This window comes from Odontesthes bonariensis, chromosome 2 (genome assembly GCF_027942865.1).
Source record: "Odontesthes bonariensis isolate fOdoBon6 chromosome 2, fOdoBon6.hap1, whole genome shotgun sequence".
NCBI classification, from domain to species: Eukaryota; Metazoa; Chordata; class Actinopteri; order Atheriniformes; family Atherinopsidae; genus Odontesthes; species Odontesthes bonariensis.
This window is the reverse complement of record NC_134507.1, coordinates 2,498,751-2,520,652: the sequence shown is the minus strand read 5'-3', so window position 1 is coordinate 2,520,652 and position 21,902 is coordinate 2,498,751. Positions and strand designations below refer to the sequence as shown.

General features: G+C 45.1%; 1 protein-coding gene across 2 annotated transcripts in view; it reads left to right on the top strand.

Moving 5' to 3' along the window:
- LOC142388710 (NACHT, LRR and PYD domains-containing protein 12-like) overlaps positions 1 to 21,118 on the top strand; it is a 245,195-nt gene extending 224,077 nt beyond the window's left edge. For both annotated transcript variants that reach the window (XM_075474271.1, XM_075474279.1), the window contains 8 exons: positions 91 to 1,870; positions 8,106 to 8,279; positions 9,144 to 9,317; positions 16,535 to 16,714; positions 18,178 to 18,354; positions 19,818 to 19,991; positions 20,132 to 20,308; positions 20,465 to 21,118. In XM_075474271.1, the coding sequence (XP_075330386.1) occupies positions 91 to 1,870; positions 8,106 to 8,279; positions 9,144 to 9,317; positions 16,535 to 16,714; positions 18,178 to 18,354; positions 19,818 to 19,991; positions 20,132 to 20,308; positions 20,465 to 20,489 (2,861 nt within the window). In that variant the 3' untranslated portion in view covers positions 20,490 to 21,118. The remainder of the gene's footprint in view (positions 1 to 90; positions 1,871 to 8,105; positions 8,280 to 9,143; positions 9,318 to 16,534; positions 16,715 to 18,177; positions 18,355 to 19,817; positions 19,992 to 20,131; positions 20,309 to 20,464) is intronic.
- The last annotated feature ends 784 nt before the right edge of the window (positions 21,119 to 21,902 follow it).

The following is a 21,902-nucleotide window of genomic DNA, read 5'->3' as shown; positions in this document are numbered from 1 at the left end:
AACTGGGGTCAGAAAGATAAAGAAGCACAAATCGTGGTGAATTGAATCTAATCTGTTTGTGTTTGGTCTCATTTGTTCTTTGGTCAGCAGATGTTGGCCTGCAGGAGGTTTTAGATGAACATAAGATGAGTCTGAGGAGGAGATGTGAACATGTGACTGAAGGAAGTGATGGAGCAGGAGGTGGAACCCTCCTCAGCAGGATCTACACTGAGCTCTACATCACAGAGGGGCGGAGTGAAGAGGTTAATACCCAACATGAGGTGAGGCAGCTGGAGACGGCTTCCAAGATCCACCATGACTCTCCCATCAGGTGCCAGGACATCTTTAAAGCCTTAGCTGAGCAGCAGGGGGCCATCAGAGTGGTTCTGACCAACGGCGTCGCTGGTGTTGGAAAAACCTTCTCAGTGCTGAAGTTCACTCTGGACTGGGCCGAGGGCCTGGAGAACCAGGATGTCAGTGTGGTGATTCTGCTTTCCTTCAGGGAGCTGAACCTGATCAGAGAGGAGCAGCACAGTCTTCTCACGCTGCTCCATGTTTTCCACCCAACATTACAGCAGCTCCCAGCAGAGCAGCTGGCCGGCTGCACACTTCTGTTCATCCTGGACGGCCTGGATGAAAGCAGACTGTCTCTGGAGTTCAGCTGTCAGGTTGTGTCTGAGCTCACCCAGAAGTCATCAGTCAGCGTGCTGCTGACAAACCTCATCAGGGGGAACCTGCTTCCCTCGGCTCGCCTCTGGATAACCACACGGCCCGCAGCGGCCAATCGGATCCCTCCTGCGTGTGTCGCCAGGGTAACAGAAGTACGAGGCTTCACCGATGCCCAGAAGGAGGAGTACTTCAGGAGGAGGTTCAGAGATGAAGAGCGGTCCAGCAGGATCAGCTCCCACATCCAGGCATCCAGGAGCCTCCACATCATGTGTGGAATCCCAGTCTTCTGCTGGATCACTGCTACAGTTCTGGAGCACATGTTGACCCCCGAGCAGAGAGCAGAGCTGCCCAAGACCACCACTGACATGTACTCCCACTTCCTGCTGGTTCAGACACAGAGGAAGAAGAACAAGTACCACCAGGGACCTGAGGCGGGTCCACAGGGGCTGACGGAGGCTGACGGGGACATTCTTCTGAAGCTGGGGAGGCTGGCGTTTGAACATCTGGAGAAAGGAAACATCATGTTCTACCAAGAAGACCTGGAGCAGTGTGGGCTGGATGTCCCAGAGGCATCGCTGTATTCAGGAGTTTGTACAGAGATCTTCAGAAGAGAGTGTGGGATCTTCCAGAAACCAGTTTACTGCTTTGTTCATCTGAGTGTTCAGGAGTTTCTGGCTGCAGTCTACATGATGCACTGCTACACCAGCAGGAAGGAAGAGGTGCTGAAGAGCTTCCTGGGAGAAGACTACAGTTACTCATCTCTGAATCACTTCCTGAAGAGAGTCATGGAGAAATCCCTCGATAGTAAAAATGGCCACCTGGACCTGTTTGTCCGCTTCCTTCATGGCCTCTCTGTGGAGTCCAACCAGAGACTCTTAGCAGGCCTGCTGGGTCAGACACAGAACAGTCCAGAAACCATCCAGAGAGTCATCAACAACCTGAAGAAGATGACCACGTCTAAAATTTCTCCTGACAGAAGCATCAACATCTTCCACTGTCTGATGGAGATGAACCACCTCTCAGTTCATCAGGAGATCCAAGAGTTCCTGAAGTCAGAGAACAGATCAGAGGAGAAACTCTCTGAGATCCAGTGCTCAGCTCTGGCCTACATGCTGCAGATGTCAGAGGAGGTTCTGGAGGAGTTCGACCTGAATGAGTACAACACAACAGCTGGGGGACGAAGGAGGCTGATTCCAGCTGTGAGGAACTGCAGAAAGTTCCGGTGAGTTGATGTGTTCATTGACTTCATGAGTCAGTGTAGATTAGTAGTTTAGTTCCCTAAAAGCTGTTTCTGCACATGAACAGCAGAGATGTTCTGGAGAATCTGCAGACAGGTTCATCTGGACCTTTCCCACAGTTGCTGCTCACTAGAGCTGTCCCAAACGATTATTTTTCAAACGATTAATCTAGAGATTATTTTTTCGATTAGTCGATTAATCTAACGATTAATAATTGTCAACTTGTAATGCGTGTTTACTACTTGGAACTGGTTGCTACTAGATCGTGGAATTTCGACAGTCAACAGGTAGACTAGAACTACATAATGGCAGAGTATAAAATCTACCGTCCTGTGTTAGCAAATAGATAACACAGAAGAAACATGTCGGGACTGGTAGCGCTAACAGCTTTAAACTAGGCAAACACGGGACCTGTTCTAGTCGTAATTAAAAGACGTAAATTTTACGCCGGGAATATAACTAGACAACAACTCAACAGTCTAACGTAGCGTTTATTCAGAGAGGATCTTTGGTTTAGCCAACTGCAACTACTGCTTCTGCTTGATAAATTAACATCTGACGGAGGTGTTTGGTGGTCGGTAGCTCCGCCCCATGTCATGCTATCACGGCCGAAATGTTTCATCATACCACACAGACAGAACCGGCGCGTGCTTAATAAGTTAAACTTACACGTTGTCTCCTTTGTCTGCAGCGCTCTGCTCTCCTTTCTTTCTTCATGAAATGAAAAAGTATCTCCTGACTCTCTGTGAGCTCTTCCAGCCTCGATATTAGCGCCTGATGTGATCGTCCATGATTAATATCACCATCATGCAGACCATGAACACGGTGGCCTCCCCGCTCTCCATATTAGCTTCTTGGTGCTGTTTTTTCTACTCTCCTTACTTTTACCGGGTTTTGTTTTGTTTTTTTGTTGAATGTGGCACTAAACAGCTAACGTAACACGTCACTGACGCAGACGGCTGCGCGCGGCGCATCAGTCCCGACTCATGAGAGTTCATCTAGTAGGTCGTTTTGGAACGGGGACTTAAACCAAAAAAATAAAAATAATTTGCGACGCATCGACGCGAATTATTCTTGTCGACGAATTTATGACGTCGAATAAGTCGAATATGTCGACTATTTGACCCAGCTCTACTGGTCACATGTGCTTCACAGCAGCAGACCTACTGTTGGAGACAGGAAGCCAGCATTAACCTGCTGTTTCCACTGTTTCCCATGTAGGCCGGCTTTATGCCCACATGGCCGGTCCCCAACACAACCAGAAGCTAAGAAATCTGGCCAGTTTTTCAGATCGGCACATAAAGAGTGTTTCCATGGCAACCTGACTCACAGGAGAGAATCTTGGACAGATTGGGCCCAGTTCCCAGCTCACTGGAAATGATGCAACAGAAATCTGTGGGAATATGTTGGAACAAGTATTTTGGAGGTTTAAAGTTTTACTGAACTGGATCATTAAGAGCATTTGTCAGAATAAAAGTTTTTGTTGGTAAAATTGTGATGGTTGGATCAGCAGAAGGTTTTATAGGTGAGCGGCCTCAGTCGGGTCATTTCATTGTTGGCTGTTGGAGGGATTGATTGTGAAAGCTTTGGCTCAACAGTCTCTGCCGTCATATCTTTTACTTCATAATGTGCCGCACATTTTCAATGGGAGACAGGTGTGGACTGCAGGCGGGCCAGTTTAGCTCCTGCACTCTGCTCCTATGAAGCCACGCTGCTGGCACACCTGCAGAATGTGGCCTGGCATCGTCTTGCTGAAATAAGCAGGACGTCCCTGAAAAAGCCGTGTTGCTCCTGTTTGGAGCTTTCAGCATTAATGGCGCCCTCACAGATGTGCAGGTTACCCACGCCATGGGCACCAACACAGCCCCACACCATCACAGATGCTGGCTTTGGAACTTTGCTCTGGTACAATCTGGATGCTCCTTTTCCTCTTTAGCCCGGAGGACACCACGTCCAGGATTTCCACAAACGGTTTGAAATGTGGACTCAGACCACGGCACAGTACTGAATGCCGGCAGCTTTTATAGCTGCAGATTAGAGATATTAAGACATCCATCTGCAGTGAAACGCAGACGCCATCATCTGAGAAGACGGCGTGAACTGTGGCCTTTGCACAGAATGTAAATATACGAGGGGAAAGCTCAAACCGTACCGCCTGCAGTGTTGGAGCTGATGTCTCCGGAGACATCATGATGTTGCTCTGTGGCAGCTTTCAGAGCCCTGGGGCCTCATGTACAAAGACTTGCGTGGATTTCCTACTGAAACATGGCGTACGCTCAAACCCAAATGCCCTCCAACGTCGGATGTACGAATCTGTGCGCACGCATTAATCCAAGCACATTTCGTTTGTACAGCCCAATCAACGTGGAATTGAGCGTACATGTCGGAGCACCCGACTCCTCCCTGTCCACGCCCCTACTTAAATTCGCAAATCCTATTCAAATGAGCCCTGCGCCTGCGATTCCCCTCTGCGTACGGTCAGAAAATAAAGAAAAAAGAATGAATAAGACGGGGAAAAAGAAGAACTTCACGGAAAGCGAGGTGGTGTCGGTGCTACTTTCTGAAGTGAAGGCCTGCTAAAATGTGTTCTTTGGCACGCTGTCCTCCGGCATTAGCAGCAAACATAGGAGGAGTGGATGGGAGAGCCTGAGGCTGTTAATGCTGGGGGGTCTGAGAAGCCTCACAAGCAGAGGTGAAGAAGAAGTGGTCCCACATTAAGGTGGAGGTGAAGCGGAGACTGGCTGCCCACCGCCGAGTGTGGCTAAAACAGGCGGGTGGGGGGATGATCGACTCTGTTTTTGAACAGAGAGTCGGGGCAACTATGGGTGACACTGCTCTCTCTGGGGTGGTGGGAGCTCATGTGGGTGACTCTGATTACCCCCCAAGCTAAATACCGATGTTTCTGTGTAACTCACAACAACGTGTTCATACAGTAACGTGCAGAAGTGCGCCGGGGAAAAGGTGAGGCTGATTAAGACATTTCACACTTTACGCACGGGGTTATTAATATATGCCCACAGAGGGCTTGTTAGAAAGATCTTAAAGCTGCTGTCGGCAAGTTTTCAAAATTGCGAGTCTAAAGTCGGAAAATTCGAACTGACAACTTTCAGGTCCCTCCCCCAACCTCTAACAAGCTCCGAATCGCCCTCCAAACCCCTCCCCCTCTGTGGACAAAGTTGTGCACGTGAGTTCACACCAGTGTGAGCGCACACTCAGCAGCGTGTGCACAAGCTGTGATTGACAGGTAGGATTCCTCCAACCTAACTTGATTGGTTAAAAACAGCCGGGAGCGCTCGGTTTTTGCTAGCATGATTACAGGCTTCAGAGGGAGCTACAGAATTCGTTATTTTTCCTAAACAGCCTATTTAATATTCTACTTCCAGAATCCCATGACAGTTCAAGCTAATATGACTAAAAAATAGTTGCTAACTGCCGCTTTAAACTGAAGTTTAACCAGCAAAAAACAGCAAGAAACTAACTTTGACCACCGACTAATATATATATAATATAATAATGATGCTGTGAAGACGGGATAGAAACTGAGGGTGCACATACTCAATGCGCGTCACGGGGAATAATATTAGGACAATTACAAGAATGAAGTTACTCACCAAGAAGCCACCCATCACGCACAGTGCCAGTTTGTTGTCTGTTCCCAACGATGCTGTTACTCAGAATGTATGAATCGTGCGTTGAACCAGGGCACCTCGCCACAATGTTGGTTAATTGCATTTACGCATCACATATGATCTGATGAAAATATGTATGAAAATACATATGATGAATGAAAATGTTCCCTGTTAACATACAAATTCATCATGTGATTGCGCTTTTATAGCAATGTGTGCGCAGTCGATAGCTCCGATTACAAAACCGGCTCTCGCTTCAAATTGAGCTTTAATGTTGGCCCGTTGGGAATTTGATATACCTGGCTGAGATGCGGATAATTCTGTCCCACGCGGCTGGCATGGCTCGGCTCAGGGTAGACTGGCACAGTCCCAATCGGTTGGCCACCTGCCCCTGGAATGCTCCGGTTGCTATAGGAACCCCAGTGTGCACATCACCTGTGGAATGCCCCGGTTGCTATAGGAATCCCAGTGTGCACATCACCTGTGGGCACAGGCAGCGCACGGCTCCTCCCTGTGTTGCGCTCCAACGCCGGCCGCAGCTCTGCGCACAGTTCCAGGAGGATTTCCCTCAAAACGGCTAATGAGTAATCAGTCGCCATCATATGCCAGCTAATCCTCTCTGAACACACGCTCTCTTTGAATTGCACCATTTGCAAAGTCTTCTAATACCGCTAAAGCAGCCATTGTTTTTAATGGTATGCATTGCACCACTTTGTGCTGCTTTTATATCCACTCGTGTAATTGCAGACACATGGGTGTGTTAATTGTTTATCAGTATTAATTGTTCATCTATCTCAAATGTGCACATCACTGTCTGAGGACAAATTGTTTTCACATTTATTTATTATAACAGTTTCCCAACATCACCTTAGGTGTCGCCAAAGAATCAACAGCTGCAGAAACGTGCGTACGCCAGCCCTGAAGCTGGCGTGAGGCACCGCACATTTCCACGGTCATTTCGTTCTTGATACATCTGATCTTTTTTTTTTTTTTGTTTGTTTTTTTTTGTTTATCAGAAGAACATATAAACATTGATATTACAGTTTTCAAAATTCACATGACTTCTCCGATTTTTTTTATTTTGTTTTTCCCTATCCCCATCTACCTTTCCCTGTATAAAAACATACATCACCATACTGTCATAACAAAAATGAGACAAAACAAGTACAGAGAGGAAAAAAAAAAAATAAGTAAAAAAAATAAAATTTAAATAAATAAAAAATAAAAATAAAAGGGGGGGGGGGGCAGCGATCGGATGGCACTGATAAGCTAAAAGGCAATAGTATTTTACTTATTTATTCTGTAAATTTTTGTCACATGATGACATAATAAACCAATCACATCAGTCTATGTATTATGAAGGCAGAGATTTTATGTATGTCACGAAAGGTGCCCACTTTTGAGTAAATTTTGCCGAACTACCTTTAACTGTTAATAAAATCTTCTCCATCTTCAAGAAAGACCTTACAGTATTAAGCCATTGTGAAGTAGATGGAGGTGTAGGAGATTTCCAGCAGAGTAAAATACAGCGCCTGGCAAGGAGAGAACAGAAAGCCAAGACCTCCCCTTGCAGGGTGGACAGGTTAATTGAGGTCCCTGGAACTCCAAAAATGGCAATTAGTGGATCGTTTTGGATCCGGATTCCAAAAACCCCTGAGAGTACGGAAAATACATATTCCCAAAATTTTTGTAAGCTTGGGCAAAAGAAAAACATATGACTTAAGTTGCAAGGTGAAGTCTGGCATCTGTCACACTGGTCCAAAATTGAAGGGAAAATTTTAGATAGACGGGATTTTTAGAAGTGGACTCTATTTATCACTTTAAATTGTATAAGCTGTAACCTGGCACATGGTGTATTTTGGCGTATGCTGAGGACAACTTTATCCCACCACGAATCCGACAGTTCAACACCCAATTCACGTTCCCAAATAATTCTGTTTTTTCCCGATGAATCAGGCTCAATTGTCATAAGTTTCCCATATATATTAGAAAGGGGGATACATCTGATCTTTGACGTGAAAAGGTGTGTACACCACTATTTTGTGCGTACGCAAGCTTTGTACATGAGGCCCCTGGAGAAGCTGACTGGTGCTTAGAAGCTTCTTAGAGTGGATTCTTCCTGTATATGGGTGTGAACAGTCCCAGCTGACAGTGGTTAGCAAAGAGATCGTCTTTCAGCTGTAAATGTTCACTAAGCTGAACTTTTTATAAAGATTCTGGAGTCAAATGAAAGATGTAAGAATGTAAAAATGGTTTTCTGAACAAGACGTCCTTATTCTGACTTTGGGATCAGATCAAACATGTTTTCAGTCTGAATGTGACACCACATTTCCTTCTTTATCTGCAGATTAGAGAAAAATAATGAAGAAAAGTCAGTTTAAAGGAGCTCAGGTCTGAGAGACTGAAGAGATTAATGATGTCGTGTCAAACACAGGAAGATGAGATCAATCACAGATGTGAAGAACAGATGTTCATCAGAGGACATTACATTCACATCACTGTGTTCAGTTAGAATATGAGTTCAGTTGGTGTTTATAGTGCAGATTGTCTGATTTAAGTAGAACTGACGTCACGTTTTCTCTCATCACAGACTTGTTAGAACTAAACTCTCAGAGACTGACTGTGAAGTTGTGGCCTCTGCTTTAAAGTCCAACCCCTCCCATCTGAAACAACTGGACCTGAGTAAGAGTGAGCTGTCGGATCCAGCAGTGGAACATCTGGCTGCTGGCCTGGAAAGTCCAAACTGCAGACTGGAGGCTCTGAGGTCAGTTCACTGCAGCTCTTTCACTTCTTCTGTTTTAGTTGAAATGATTTAGTGATGTGTGGAAATATCCAAACATTCAGTGTTTCCACATGTCTGAATGAATCCTCCCTTCCATCCTTTTCACCTGCCAAAGCAATTCTTTCCTCACTTTCACACACTGAAGCAGAGCTGTTCCTTAGAAAAATCATCCTGGTAAAAAACATTTTTCTTCAGTCATAAAAGGAGAGAAAACACTTTAGATCAGAGGTAAAAATGGAGCAGCTGAAATGTAGCTTTGACTCACCTTTCTGGTCCATCTGAGAGATGTTTGATCAGTAAAGTTTGGAAAGCTGGATGCAGATTAAACTGCAACAAACTGACAGATCTGCTGCTTCTGCTGCTCATTTGAACAGGACAAATGTGCAGAGTTCAGTCACTTTAACTCCAACGACTCAGTCTGCTTTGGGCTTTAGCCTCCACCCAGTAATTAGTGACAGACTGGAGGAAATGGCAAAGCGCTGACTCTGCACTTTATTTTAAACATGAAGGATGAAAAATCACCAAAGTTGAGAGGATCACATGCTAAAAGAATCCATCACAAAGTGCAGAAACCAGAGAGGAATTCAGAATTACACCACAGAAGAAGAACATGCTGCACACACTCATCTCAGGACTTATTTCCCTTGCTTCTGCTTCCAAATGTTCATTCTTGCTTTACTAGTGGTTTAAATAATGTGGTAAAATAACTGAATCATCTATAAAGATGAGCACTAGTGGCAGAGCCGGATCCAAATATGATATTTGGAAAGGCACATATAGCTGATTAAAGTCAGTTTCAGCCTGCATCCTGTTGGCTTCAGCTCACATGTTTTATTCTTTATTCAGATTGGTGAAATGCAGGTTGTCAGAGATCAGCTGGGCTTCTCTGTTCTCTGCTCTGAAGTCCAACCCCTCCCATCTGACAGAACTGGACCTGAGCTACAACATCATCGGTGACTCTGCAGCGAAGGAGCTGAGCAGCTTTCTGCAGAGTCCACACTGTGGACTGAAGACTCTGAGGTCAGACACCATGTTTTAGTTGTGTGTTCAGATTAATATGATGTGAAAGTTGTGCTGGTCTTCATGGTAAAGTCTGTGTTCTTCTTCTGGGCTTTAGTTGATGAAATGATGATCTATTAAATAATAAGAAAACAGTGAATCTGTCAGACAGAAACAAATCTAGAATCACTGGCTGATGCTTCCAGAGCTCCAGAGTTGGTGAATATTTCCAACAGCCCGTTAATCAGCTGATACTAACAAACTCCCCTCCAACTCTGTTGGAAATGAACAATCTTTGACTTGGTTAGAAAACAGCTTTCATCACAGCAGCAGTTGTCTTCAGTCAGATTCATTCATGATGACAAAATGCAGCCAGAAAGCTTCTCCCACTGATAACTGAAAGGAAATCACTTTCAGTTGAGCTTTATTTCATGAATTCTATCAATAATTCCCTGTTACACAATGCCAAGGCCAACTGAAGGTGATGCTGACATTTAGTGACTGTGGGGGAAACACAAAGAAGAGTTTATCAGAAGAAGAATAACAGGACTGGACGATGGATGAGAACAGCTGTGAGCTAACTTGTTGCTAGGTAACGGCAGATGGAAGGAAGCTGTGAGTGTGTGTGAGCAGCTTTCCATCAGGTGAGAAATGTGTGAAAACATGCAGCAGAGTCAGTGTTTGATAGCTGTGCAGCCAAAGAGAAGCTGAACAGGTGAAGTGCTGCGACCCTGTGCAGGTGAGCCCAACACAGACACAAAGGATGATCACTGAGCTGCCATGCAGGAGGGAGGCAGGGACTGCTGCATCACTGCAGATACATGCTGTTCTGTTCCCCTGCCGGCTGTGTGCCAGCTGTTCCAGCTGTTTCATTCAGTCAGAGCTCAGAGAGCTGTGAGCAGCATGTGAGTGAATCAGGGCTGTACGCTTAGCTTTTTAAAAATTTAGGAGCATAGATAAAAATTTAGGAGCAAAAATTTCTTGATGCAATTTTATTATTAATAAAGACACGTACTGTACAAGGAGTACCTTTTCCACACACAAACACACATTTTATATGATACTATGTATTTAGTTCATTGTTTTTACTTATTTTTCTCTAATTAGTTACACCTCACACACACACAACATCTCGGTCTCACTTTTTGTAGTCAGGTCGCCTGCTACGCTTCGCTACATTCATCCAACGGTCTACAGCAGGTTTAGGATCAAAGTCCTCTAATGCTGGCCCCTCCAGGGTGATCCTCATGAGGTCTTCAGTTGTGGATACCGCTAGACTGCTTCTTTTGGTGCTCTTAATTCGATTCTGCGCAGAGAAACCTCTCTCACACTGGGCAGCAGAAATGGGCAGCACCAGCATCAGCTGCACCAACTCCAGTATGTTCTACGGGATCAAGATAGGCCGTTCTTATTAAAACTATAATCACCAATATTAGGAGGGCACTGTACCTTACTAACAATCAGTGTTTGGTTACCTTGTAGTCCTCCCTGTATTTGGTCAGCATGGTCTCCCACAGACCACTGTAGGTCTTGTCCCTGAAGTTTTCTGTTACCAAGATCTTCAGTCCCTGTCACTCGTCGTGCACTGCTGCCAGATCACACCCTGATCTGTAGACATTGTATATAAAAAAAGGAAATTACCACATACCTAAAACATCCTTGTTCACCTCATATGGCAAAGCACTATAAAATGCGTTCTTACCGCTCAAGATGCACTCTGAAATGGCTCATCAGGTATGTCACGTCCTCTTCACCGAAAGTCAAAAGGCTGCTGTGGTCATCTGGCCAGGTGTCATGGTTGAAGATTTTTAAGGCCTGCACCGGGGTCTTGAATTCAGCCGCATCATTCAGAAGCCCACCAAACCTGGATTTTAGTTCTGTCACACTCATGTCGATGGCTGCCTCCATGTGTTTCTTCAACTGGGGATGGGTGAGGTCCGTCAGTCCAGTCAGATTCCCTTTGAGTGGAACTCCCTTTGAGAGAGAGAGAGAGAGAGAGAGAGAGAGAGAGAGAGAGAGAGAGAGAGAGAGAGAGAGAGAGAGAGAGAGAGAGAGAGAGAGAGAGAGAGAGAGAGAGAGAGAGAGAGAGAGAGAGAGAGAGAGAGAGAGAGAGAGAGAGAGAGAGAGAGAGAGAGAGAGAGAGAGAGAGAGAGAGAGAGAGAGAGAGAGAGAGAGAGAGAGAGAGAGAGAGAGAGAGAGAGAGAGAGAGAGAGATGCATTTCCCTGTATAACCCCATTTTATAAATCATATACCTACACTAATTCTCTCCCTAAAATCCTAGTACATTTATCCTAGTATCACACCTGGAATCTGCACTCCTCCTCAAGCTGATGTTGACCGAGCATGTTCTGAATCTTCTGCAGCATGCCTCCTGATTTTGCCCTAGACTTCAGCAATTCTAGCCTTGCTACAGTCTTCCTCAGCTCTGATGTTGCTTTGGGGAGGATCAGGTCATTGCGCTGCAGGGTCAGGCTCAGTGATGACAGCTCCTCAAACAAGTCAGACAGAAAATGGCAGAACACACAAAATAGTGCATTCTCCATTTCTTTCTTAACCTATGTAGTAGTAGTAGTAAAATAAGTGTCATATTCCTAGCCACATTCTCACCTGCCAATCATTCAAGTCTGAAATTTCATCTGTATTGTGTAAAACTGACCTTCTTTGCCCGTCCCTGAACCTCCACCGAGCGTGCAACAGCCAGGTGTTCCATGTGCTGAAGGACAACCGTGTACGGGCCATGGCTTGTGGCGAGGTCACTGTCCCCATGTTGAAGGAAGACTTTGAGGGCTCTGTTGACGTGGGGGATCCAGCGCGTACCTTTCAACCAATCACAATATATTTATATAGCACAATATCAAAACTATACAGTTAACTCAATTCTTTAAAATACAGATGCACATTCTCACTTTCACAAGGCTACCAATGTCCAGGGTTCACATGAGAAAGTACTCACACACGCACACACAATCCTATATTACAAATTTGTTAGTAAGCAACCATAGGCCAACACTTAAGAGTCATACCTTTGACAGTAGATGGTGTGCAGACATCCACACCAAGCCCCTGCCCTAGCATGCAGAGCTCTCTTTTTGACTTTCCACTAAAGTGGTACGTCTTCCAAATGAGATGTAACAGATCATACACGTGCGACACCATTGCCTCCTTCTTCTGCAGGGTGAGAACTGCCAGCTCTAGTCTGTGACAGAACAAAATGTGTATTTTTAAAAGTTACACAAGTAGATGTCTGCTATCACAAAACATTTTTTTTGGTACAAACCTATGTGGCATGCAGTGGATTGGGATGATGTGCTCCCCTGCCTCTCTTTGAAGCAGAGCAATTACCCCGCCCCATGGCCCATATTAACAGCTGCCCCATCTGCCACGAAGCTTATGATCTTCTTCAACCACCCTTCATTGTCTTCAGGGCACACCGCATTGAAGGCAGCCTTGGTTGCATCCAGAACACCTTAAGGATAACACAAAAACGATATGGATGTTGTAGCCTTAAAACAGGCAAGGAAATTATGGATTCTTAGATTTACAAAACTTAATTTCACTTAACTAAAAGGTACTATCTAATAGTTAGACTGACCACCTACCAATGGCATGGGAGTGCTGAAGGGGCTGCTGTCCTACGAGTAGAGTGACTGGCTTCCCACCCTCCACCAGGCGCACGTAGACAATCTCACACTCTGTGTTAGATATGTCGGTGTCTCCATCGATCAGAACGGCAAGGTGCTTTGCCGTCATCAGCTTAGCAGCTAGGCTTTCTTTCATAAGATCAGCAATTTGTCCAATCATTTCAGCGCATCTGTGTGAATGAGAATTTGTAAGTGTTTCTGGCTACAGTCTCTCTCTCTCTCTCACACACACACACACACACACACCAGATAATTCATTTAAACTCATATTCTTTGTCTAATGATTTCAGAATTCAAATGTAAGGCATTGGCTGCATTGTAACACTACAATACAATACAATAAGTATTTATATAGCGCCGTACCTGTCATTCCACTAAAGCAACTGCTAACGGCATTAAATTCACATCTCATCATTATCAAATACACATATGTACCTACCTGACGTGGTTATCGTACGTAGGGTTGATGTCCACACCGTTTTTTTTTGTGGAGTAGGATGAGTGGCCCAAACTTGGAGAACGGCACCTCTTCTTTAGCCACGAAGTAGGCTATATTCATTTTGATTGACAATTGCCACCTGATATCCCCCTCGGAGATTAGAGCCTGCTTTTCCAATGCTACGGCTACCGCTGGTTGGTTTCGATTTACAAACACATCCCTGCAGATGATGTGCCGTTTGAACAGGCTATGTTTGGTGAGCGAATCTTTTTTATAATTGGGATTTCCCGTGACAAATGCCGAAGTGCCTGCCTGCTTTTGGCCTCGGCAGTACTTACAAAACATCTTAGCTTCCTCGTGAACTAGCCACGGAAAGATCTTTAAAGACCAACTTCCATCGTCATTTCATTAATACTGTTGTGTTCACCATTGTTATTGAATGCATTAAGCGTCGATTCTGTTTAAAAAAACATTATGGTTGCTTTGTTTCAAGCTGTTTTTGTGGGCAGGAAGAATGGCTTGACAAGAAACGACAGGGTTTTCCGGTATTTCTCCTGCATATCTGTGACGCGATAATGAGGCGTCTCTGATTGGCTCCCCCCCATGAATGAAGGAACCCCTCCCCTCCGCTCCCCGCTCTGTGTGTATCCGAGAGCCGATACAGCGCAGCACTGAAAATTGCGCGATTGTTCGTGGCTGGAATATACAACCAAAATTAAAAGGCACAAACCTATTTTTGAATATTTAAAAGCAAAACAAGTAAAAAGCACAGCATCATCTGATGGGACAGCTTTTTGCCGAGCCGAGTTTGATGTGACAGCAATTGACGCAGGTCGGAGTGGCGTGACGTAACGTGAGGACAGAATGCACAGCTGATTGAGACAACAGCGACATGTGAGGACAAGTTTTACTCTGTTTAACATTAAGTTACACAGGTCACCTCACACGCCAAGCTTTCACATTGCTCGACGCGGTCGAAGTAGCAATTTGGACCCGCGATGGTAGCAGGTCTCAGTGTGAAAGGGGCTAGTGACGAATGCTTCAACTGCTACGCTAACGGAACCAAAGCTCGCTGAGGCTAGCCATGGGCACTGTTCAAGTGAGAGCTCCACGGATACAACGCCTCATCAACCAAGCAATCCCGATGTGCTAAAAAGAACCAGGAGGGTGCAAGGGACAGGTTCTTCGCAACGATAAGCGCTTCGACCAGCGTGATTTCGGAGTAGTGGTGGACATTGAGACGCAGGCAAACCTTTGGGAAGTTTTAAGGGTAAGTCCATGGTTTCATTAGCACTCTTCCATACATTATCTGCCGCTTGTCCAGGGATCGGGTCGCAGGGCAGCAGCTTGACCAGAGAAACCAAACGTCCTCTTCTTTATTCAATGTTTTCATTCTGCATTGTACAAGCGAGTTTGAGTTGAGTTAACATCTTACAGAACGTGCACTTCTCTGGGTTCAGTGTTTCTCATTGTGCTTTAGTACTGGGACAAGCAAGCAGCTTCAGTTGCGTTACCACCGACCACCGAGGTACCTTTCTGTGCATTTTATTCTGCGCTGTTCCGTGCTGGCTGACTGATGGCATTAGGTGCGTGTCTGTGTATACTGTGCAGAGCCTCGGCTATGCATCATGCCCGACCTAAAGTTTTGGTGACCCCCTCTTGCGATTGTGGCCCCCCTTGTTCAAACAGTTCCCCGGTCTATGTAATTTGCCATGGTGGCTGTGAAGTCTCTGTGTGCAGTGTTAGTATTAGGTTAGCCAAGAAAAGGTTAAACTAGTTATTTGCTTGTTTTTTTTTTTGGCAACTCCTGAAAATAACAATCTGTATATGCTCAGTGTCAAATGTAGTTGATGGAAAGGTGGTAGTGAGAGGCTCGATGAGGAGGAATGAGGAGCCCCACAGACTACAGGTTTCTGCTTACTTATAGGGCCTGTCCGACGGGGGCGGGCATAATCCCAAGTGGGCAACGCCTTTTTTTTCAGTTCTACGTAGAATGTACAGGCTTTTCTGATTCGCTCGTGGCTCTGCATTGTTTCTGTAAATTCGGGAAAACAGCCTGTGGAGGTGACGCAACACTTGGAAGCCTAGAATGTGTATGTAACTAGGGGTGAGCCTCCCTTTATCAGAAGGAGCAAGTAAAACCACTGCCACTGCCTGTTGCCATCTCCTCATCCTCACCGTCTTCCTCATCTCTCCTGTTTGCCTCTCCTGGTTTTGGTTGTCTTTGAAAGTAAGCTGTTATCATTTTTACTTTCCTCACACACTGTCCGTTGCTCAATGACGCTAGGCTAGGCTGCAGCCGGCAGGAGCTAATTCACTAATCGCAACGCAAGCCAAGACCGTAGCATTGCGAATCAGCAGCTTGTGCGTTGAAACGTCACCGTCAATGCGTCATGACAAGAGATCAGAGGGTCTACATTTCCCCGCTCTGTAACATTTAATGATAAAAAAAAAGGAAATATTAAGTTGTAGACTCTTGTCGATTTGTACAGATGTGGGAATGGTTTTCTCTATATGGTATATTTATTTGAGGAGCAAAATGCGAATGAAAGGGTTGAAATACATAAGAAAAAAATTCCCCTCGCACAATCAAATTTTAGGCGCAATATGCGAGCAAACACTCGCATTGTACAGCCCTGTGAATGCAGGCTGAGAAACAGCAGATAAGAAACATCAAGCTTCATCACTTTCTGTGAGGAACAAACAGTCAGATTCAAAGTCCAACAAAGTGCAGCAGAAGTTTATTTCACCTTGAATGTAAGTTTCATTCTTCTTTTCATAGGTTAACTTTTTTCCACCTTCTGACCCGTTTTTTCACTTTCAAACTTTTGCTGCTGACCTGCTTTGAGAGCCCGGACGTCAGCTGACAGGGGGGTTAAATCCTGACTGCCAGAGCAGCAGAGGAGGCTGAAGGGACCCCCATCATGCTGCCTTCAGGGACTGTGGGAACTGCAATCCTTTCTTAGACACCTCCTGCACTCTATATTTCCATGAGTGCTGGTGAAAATAACCTGCAGCACTGACACACTTTGTTAATGTCAGCTGGTTCTGTCAGCACTCAGCACAGATCAGCTGCTCATCCTCCATGATGGACAGCAGCTGGTTCAGAGTCCTTTTCTCTGCTGGCTTCAGCTCACATGTTTTATTCTTTATTCAGATTGATGAACTGCGGTTTGTCAGAGATCAGCTGTGCTTCTGTGGTCTCAGCTCTGAAGTCCAACCCCTCCTCCCGTCTGACAGAACTGGACCTGAGCTGGAACAAAAACATCGGTGACTCTGCAGCGAAGGAGCTGAGCAGCTTTCTGCAGAGTCCACACTGTGGACTGAAGACTCTGAGGTCAGACACCATGTTTTAGTTGTGTGTTCAGATTAATATGATGTGAAAGTTGTGCTGGTCTTCATGGTAAAGTCTGTGTTCTTCTTCTGGGCTTTAGTTGATGAAATGATGATCTATTAAATAATAAGAAAACAGTGAATCTGTCAGACAGAAACAAATCTAGAATCACTGGCTGATGCTTCCAGAGCTCCAGAGTTGGTGAATATTTCCAACAGCCCGTTAATCAGCTGATACTAACAAACTCCCCTCCAACTCTGTTGGAAATGAACAATCTTTGACTTGGTTAGAAAACAGCTTTCATCACAGCAGCAGTTCTCTTCAGTCAGATTCATTCATGATGACAAAATGCAGCCAAAAAGCTTCTCCCACTGATAACTGAAAGGAAATCACTTTCAGTTGAGCTTTATTTCATGAATTCTATCAATAATTCCCTGTTACACAATACCAAGGCCAACTGAAGGTGATGCTGACATTTAGTGACTGTGGGGGAAACACAAAGAAGAGTTTATCAGAAGAAGAATAACAGGATTGGACGATGGATGAGAGAACAGCTGTTAGCTAACTTGTTGCTAGGTAACGGCAGATGGAAGGAAGCTGTGAGTGTGTGTGAGCAGCTTTCCATCAGGTGAGAAATGTGTGAAAACATGCAGCAGAGTCAGTGTTTGATAGCTGTGCAGCCAAAGAGAAGCTGAACAGGTGAAGTGCTGCGACCCTGTGCAGGTGAGCCCAACACAGACACAAAGGATGATCACTGAGCTGCCATGCAGGAGGGAGGCAGGGACTGCTGCATCACTGCAGATACATGCTGTTCTGTTCCCCTGCCGGCTGTGTGCCAGCTGTTCCAGCTGTTTCATTCAGTCAGAGCTCAGAGAGCTGTGAGCAGCATGTGAGTGAATGCAGGCTGAGAAACATGAAGCTTCATCACTTTCTGTGAGGAACAAACAACCAGATTCAAAGTGCAGCAGAAGTTTATTTCACTTTGAATGTAAGTTTCATTCTTCTTTCATAGGTTTTATTAACACTTTAGTCCCATTTGTCCATATTTGAGATGTTTTCAGTTTTCAGATTCACAAACTTTCTGTCAGATTCTGAACTTTTTTCCACCTTCTGACCCGTTTTTTCACTTTCAAACTTTTGCTGCTGACCTGCTTTGAGAGCCCGGACGTCAGCTGACAGGGGGGTTAAATCCTGACTGCCAGAGCAGCAGAGGAGGCTGAAGGGACCCCCATCATGCTGCCTTCAGGGACTGTGGGAACTGCAATCCTTTCTTAGACACCTCCTGCACTCTATATTTCCATGAGTGCTGGTGAAAATAACCTGCAGCACTGACACACTTTGTTAATGTCAGCTGGTTCTGTCAGCACTCAGCACAGATCAGCTGCTCATCCTCCATGATGGACAGCAGCTGGTTCAGAGTCCTTTTCTCTGCTGGCTTCAGCTCACATGTTTTATTCTTTATTCAGATTGGTGAACTGCAGGTTGTCAGAGATCAGCTGTGCTTCTGTGGTCTCAGCTCTGAAGTCCAACCCCTCCCATCTGACAGAACTGGACCTGAGCTGGAACAAAAACATTGGTTACTCTGCAGCGAAGGAGCTGAGCAGCTTTCTGCAGAGTCCACACTGTGGACTGAAGACTCTGAGGTCAGACACCATGTTTTAGTTGTGTGTTCAGATTAACATGATGTGAAAGTTGTGCTGGTCTTCATGGTAAAGTCTGTGTTCTTCTTCTGGGCTTTAGTTGATGAAATGATGATCTATTAAATAATAAGAAAACAGTGAATCTGTCAGACAGAAACAAATCTAGAATCACTGGCTGATGCTTCCAGAGCTCCAGAGTTGGTGAATATTTCCAACAGCCCATTAATCAGCTGATACTAACAAACTCCCCTCCAACTCTGTTGGAAATGAACAATCTTTGACTTGGTTAGAAAACAGCTTTCATCACAGCAGCAGTTGTCTTCAGTCAGATTCATTCATGATGACAAAATGCAGCCAAAAAGCTTCTCCCACTGATAACTGAAAGGAAATCACTTTCAGTTGAGCTTTATTTCATGAATTCTATCAATAATTCCCTGTTACACAATGCCAAGGCCAACTGAAGGTGATGCTGACATTTAGTGACTGTGGGGGAAACACAGAGAAGAGTTTATCAGAAGAAGAATAACAGGATTGGACCATGGATGAGAGAACAGCTGTGAGCTAACTTGTTGCTAGGTAACGGCAGATGGAAGGAAGCTGTGAGTGTGTGTGAGCAGCTTTCCATCAGGTGAGAAATGTGTGAAAACATGCAGCAGAGTCAGTGTTTGATAGCTGTGCAGCCAAAGAGAAGCTGAACAGGTGAAGTGCTGCGACCCTGTGCAGGTGAGCCCAACACAGACACAAAGGATGATTACTGAGCTGCCATGCAGGAGGGAGGCAGGGACTGCTGCATCACTGCAGATACATGCTGTTCTGTTCCCCTGCTGGCTGTGTGCCAGCTGTTCCAGCTGTTTCATTCAGTCAGAGCTCAGAGAGCTGTGAGCAGCATGTGAGTGAATGCAGGCTGAGAAACATGAAGCTTCATCACTTTCTGTGAGGAACAAACAATCAGATTCAAAGTGCAGCAGAAGTTTATTTCACTTTGAATGTAAGTTTCATTCTTCTTTCATAGGTTTTATTAACACTTTAGTCCCATTTGTCCATATTTGAGATGTTTTCTGTTTTCAGATTCACAAACTTTCTGTCAGATTCTGAACTTTTTTCCACCTTCTGACCCGTTTTTTCACTTTCAAACTTTTGCTGCTGACCTGCTTTGAGAGCCCGGACGTCAGCTGACAGGGGGGTTAAATCCTGACTGCCAGAGCAACAGAGGAGGCTGAAGGGACCCCCATCATGCTGCCTTCAGGGACTGTGGGAACTGCAATCCTTTCTTAGACACCTCCTGCACTCTATATTTCCATGAGTGCTGGTGAAAATAACCTGCAGCACTGACACACTTTGTTAATGTCAGCTGGTTCTGTCAGCACTCAGCACAGATCAGCTGCTCATCCTCCATGATGGACAGCAGCTGGTTCAGAGTCCTTTTCTCTGCTGGCTTCAGCTCACATGTTTTATTCTTTATTCAGATTATGGGGCTGCAGTTTGTCAGATACCAGCTGTGCTTCTCTGGTCTCAGCTCTGAAGTCCAACCCCTCCCATCTGACAGAACTGGACCTGAGCAGCAACACCATCAGTGACTCTGCAGCGAAGGAGCTGAGCAGCTTTCTGCAGAGTCCACACTGTGGACTGAAGACTCTGGGGTCAGACACCATGTTTTAGTTGTGTGTTCAGATTAATATGATGTGAAAGTTGTGCTGGTCTTCATGGTAAAGTCTGTGTTCTTCTGGGCTTTAGTTGATGAAATGATGATCTATTAAATCAGGTTTTATTCTTTATTCAGATTGAGGGGCTGCGGTTTGTCAGAGATCAGCTGTGCTTCTCTGGCTTCAGCTCTGAAGTCCAACCCCTCCTCCCAGCTGACAGAACTGGACCTGAGACAGAACAACCTGAATAAATCAGCACTGAAGGAGCTGTCTGAGCTTGTGGAGAGTCCACACAGCAAACTGCAGACTCTGAGGTCAGTAGAGGGTCGGAGGTCCATGCAGCTCTCAGCAGTATTTTATCAGACTTTATTTATTATTTATTCTATTTAATAAAGCTGATGGCAGCTGAGGAAGAGACGCTCTGGAAACACTCGTTTATCTCCTCCCTTCTTTCTTCTTCTTCTCTACAGATGGGGGATGAACAGGACGATGTGAGCTGAGAGGATGATCTGTGTCCTGATGATCCACAGGATGAAGCAGCAGCAGCTTGTGTGCAGAGAGACTCTGACTGCACCCAGATGATGATGATGATGTATATGATGATGATGTGTTTGTATTCTGTGTTTTTCTTCCTTTGGAATAACCATGTTAAAGTTGGGTTAGAAATGATCAGTAATGGAAACGATCCTTAAACCTCCAGTTCCATCTGAACTTAAAGAAAAGCCACAGTCTAAAGTTTGACACCAGTTTTATTCTCTCGGCTTCATTTTCTGCCTTTAAAAACTGACTTTTAATGTGTAAATCTTTCATCTTTTAATCTTTAAATCCATCAGTGGAAATGAGAAGCTGTCGGTGTGATTCAGTCAGAGACGACTGAGCTGATGGAAATGTGGGAACCTGAAAGGAACATTTGATTATTATTATTGTTACTGCCTCCCAAACAGTTGGGAAAGATGAAGAAAATAGTGATGTGGCAACACTTTTCTGTCCCGGCAGTCAGGAGGATGTGCCAGCTACTTCTGTGCCGAGTGAAAAGCTGGAGGGGTCGTAACAAAGAAGAGGAACAGACTGAAGCCCAACTCAGCTGAAATCATCTTGTTGTTAAATAAACATCTTTCAACCTTTCTATAAATCTTACTAAAGCATATCTCTATTACATACAGTATTTTATGATGGCACAATCACGTTATAACACAAATATATTATTAATGTCTCTAATAAAACAGTCAAACATTTAAAGATGCACATGGAACCTTTATTGTTCTGCAGAACAGTGTCTCTGTTTTATAACACCCGGCCCTTTAAATAATGTGTTGAAGGGTGGCCAGCAGATGGCGCCATAATTAATTTGATCAAATGCTTTGAAACACTGAACCGTTTCAACACGATGTCTTCATGTTGGTTCAGTGGTTCAGAAAGCTTTGGTTTCTCCATCACTGGCAAAGATTCACAGACCAGGACATAGACGGCCTTTATTTTACAGCAGATAAACAGGAAGTAGGCAGAGAGGAAGGAGGACCTGCAGCAAGGACCCCAGGCTGGGACTGGGACCCCAGAGTCAGACCTGGGACTGGGACCCCAGAGTCAGACCTGGGACTGGGACCCCAGAGTCAGACCTGGGACTGGGACCCGGGCCGGCCCTGTGAGGACCTACAGCTTCAGTTCATGGAGCTCCTGCACCAGCTGAGCTAAAGGCTCCTATTTTCTGTGTAAGTGTTGTACTTTAAAGTCTACAGCTGAGCTTCTCTTGCTCTCTTTTCTATCTGAAATCCACCTTTAACTGAGCTTGAAGTAGACTTTAAGTTAACTGTGTGAACACCAGCAGTGGAGCACACATGGAACATTTCAGAAGACATTAGTTGGTGTTTGATGCCAAAACATACGAACAATGACAGCAACATGTCAGCT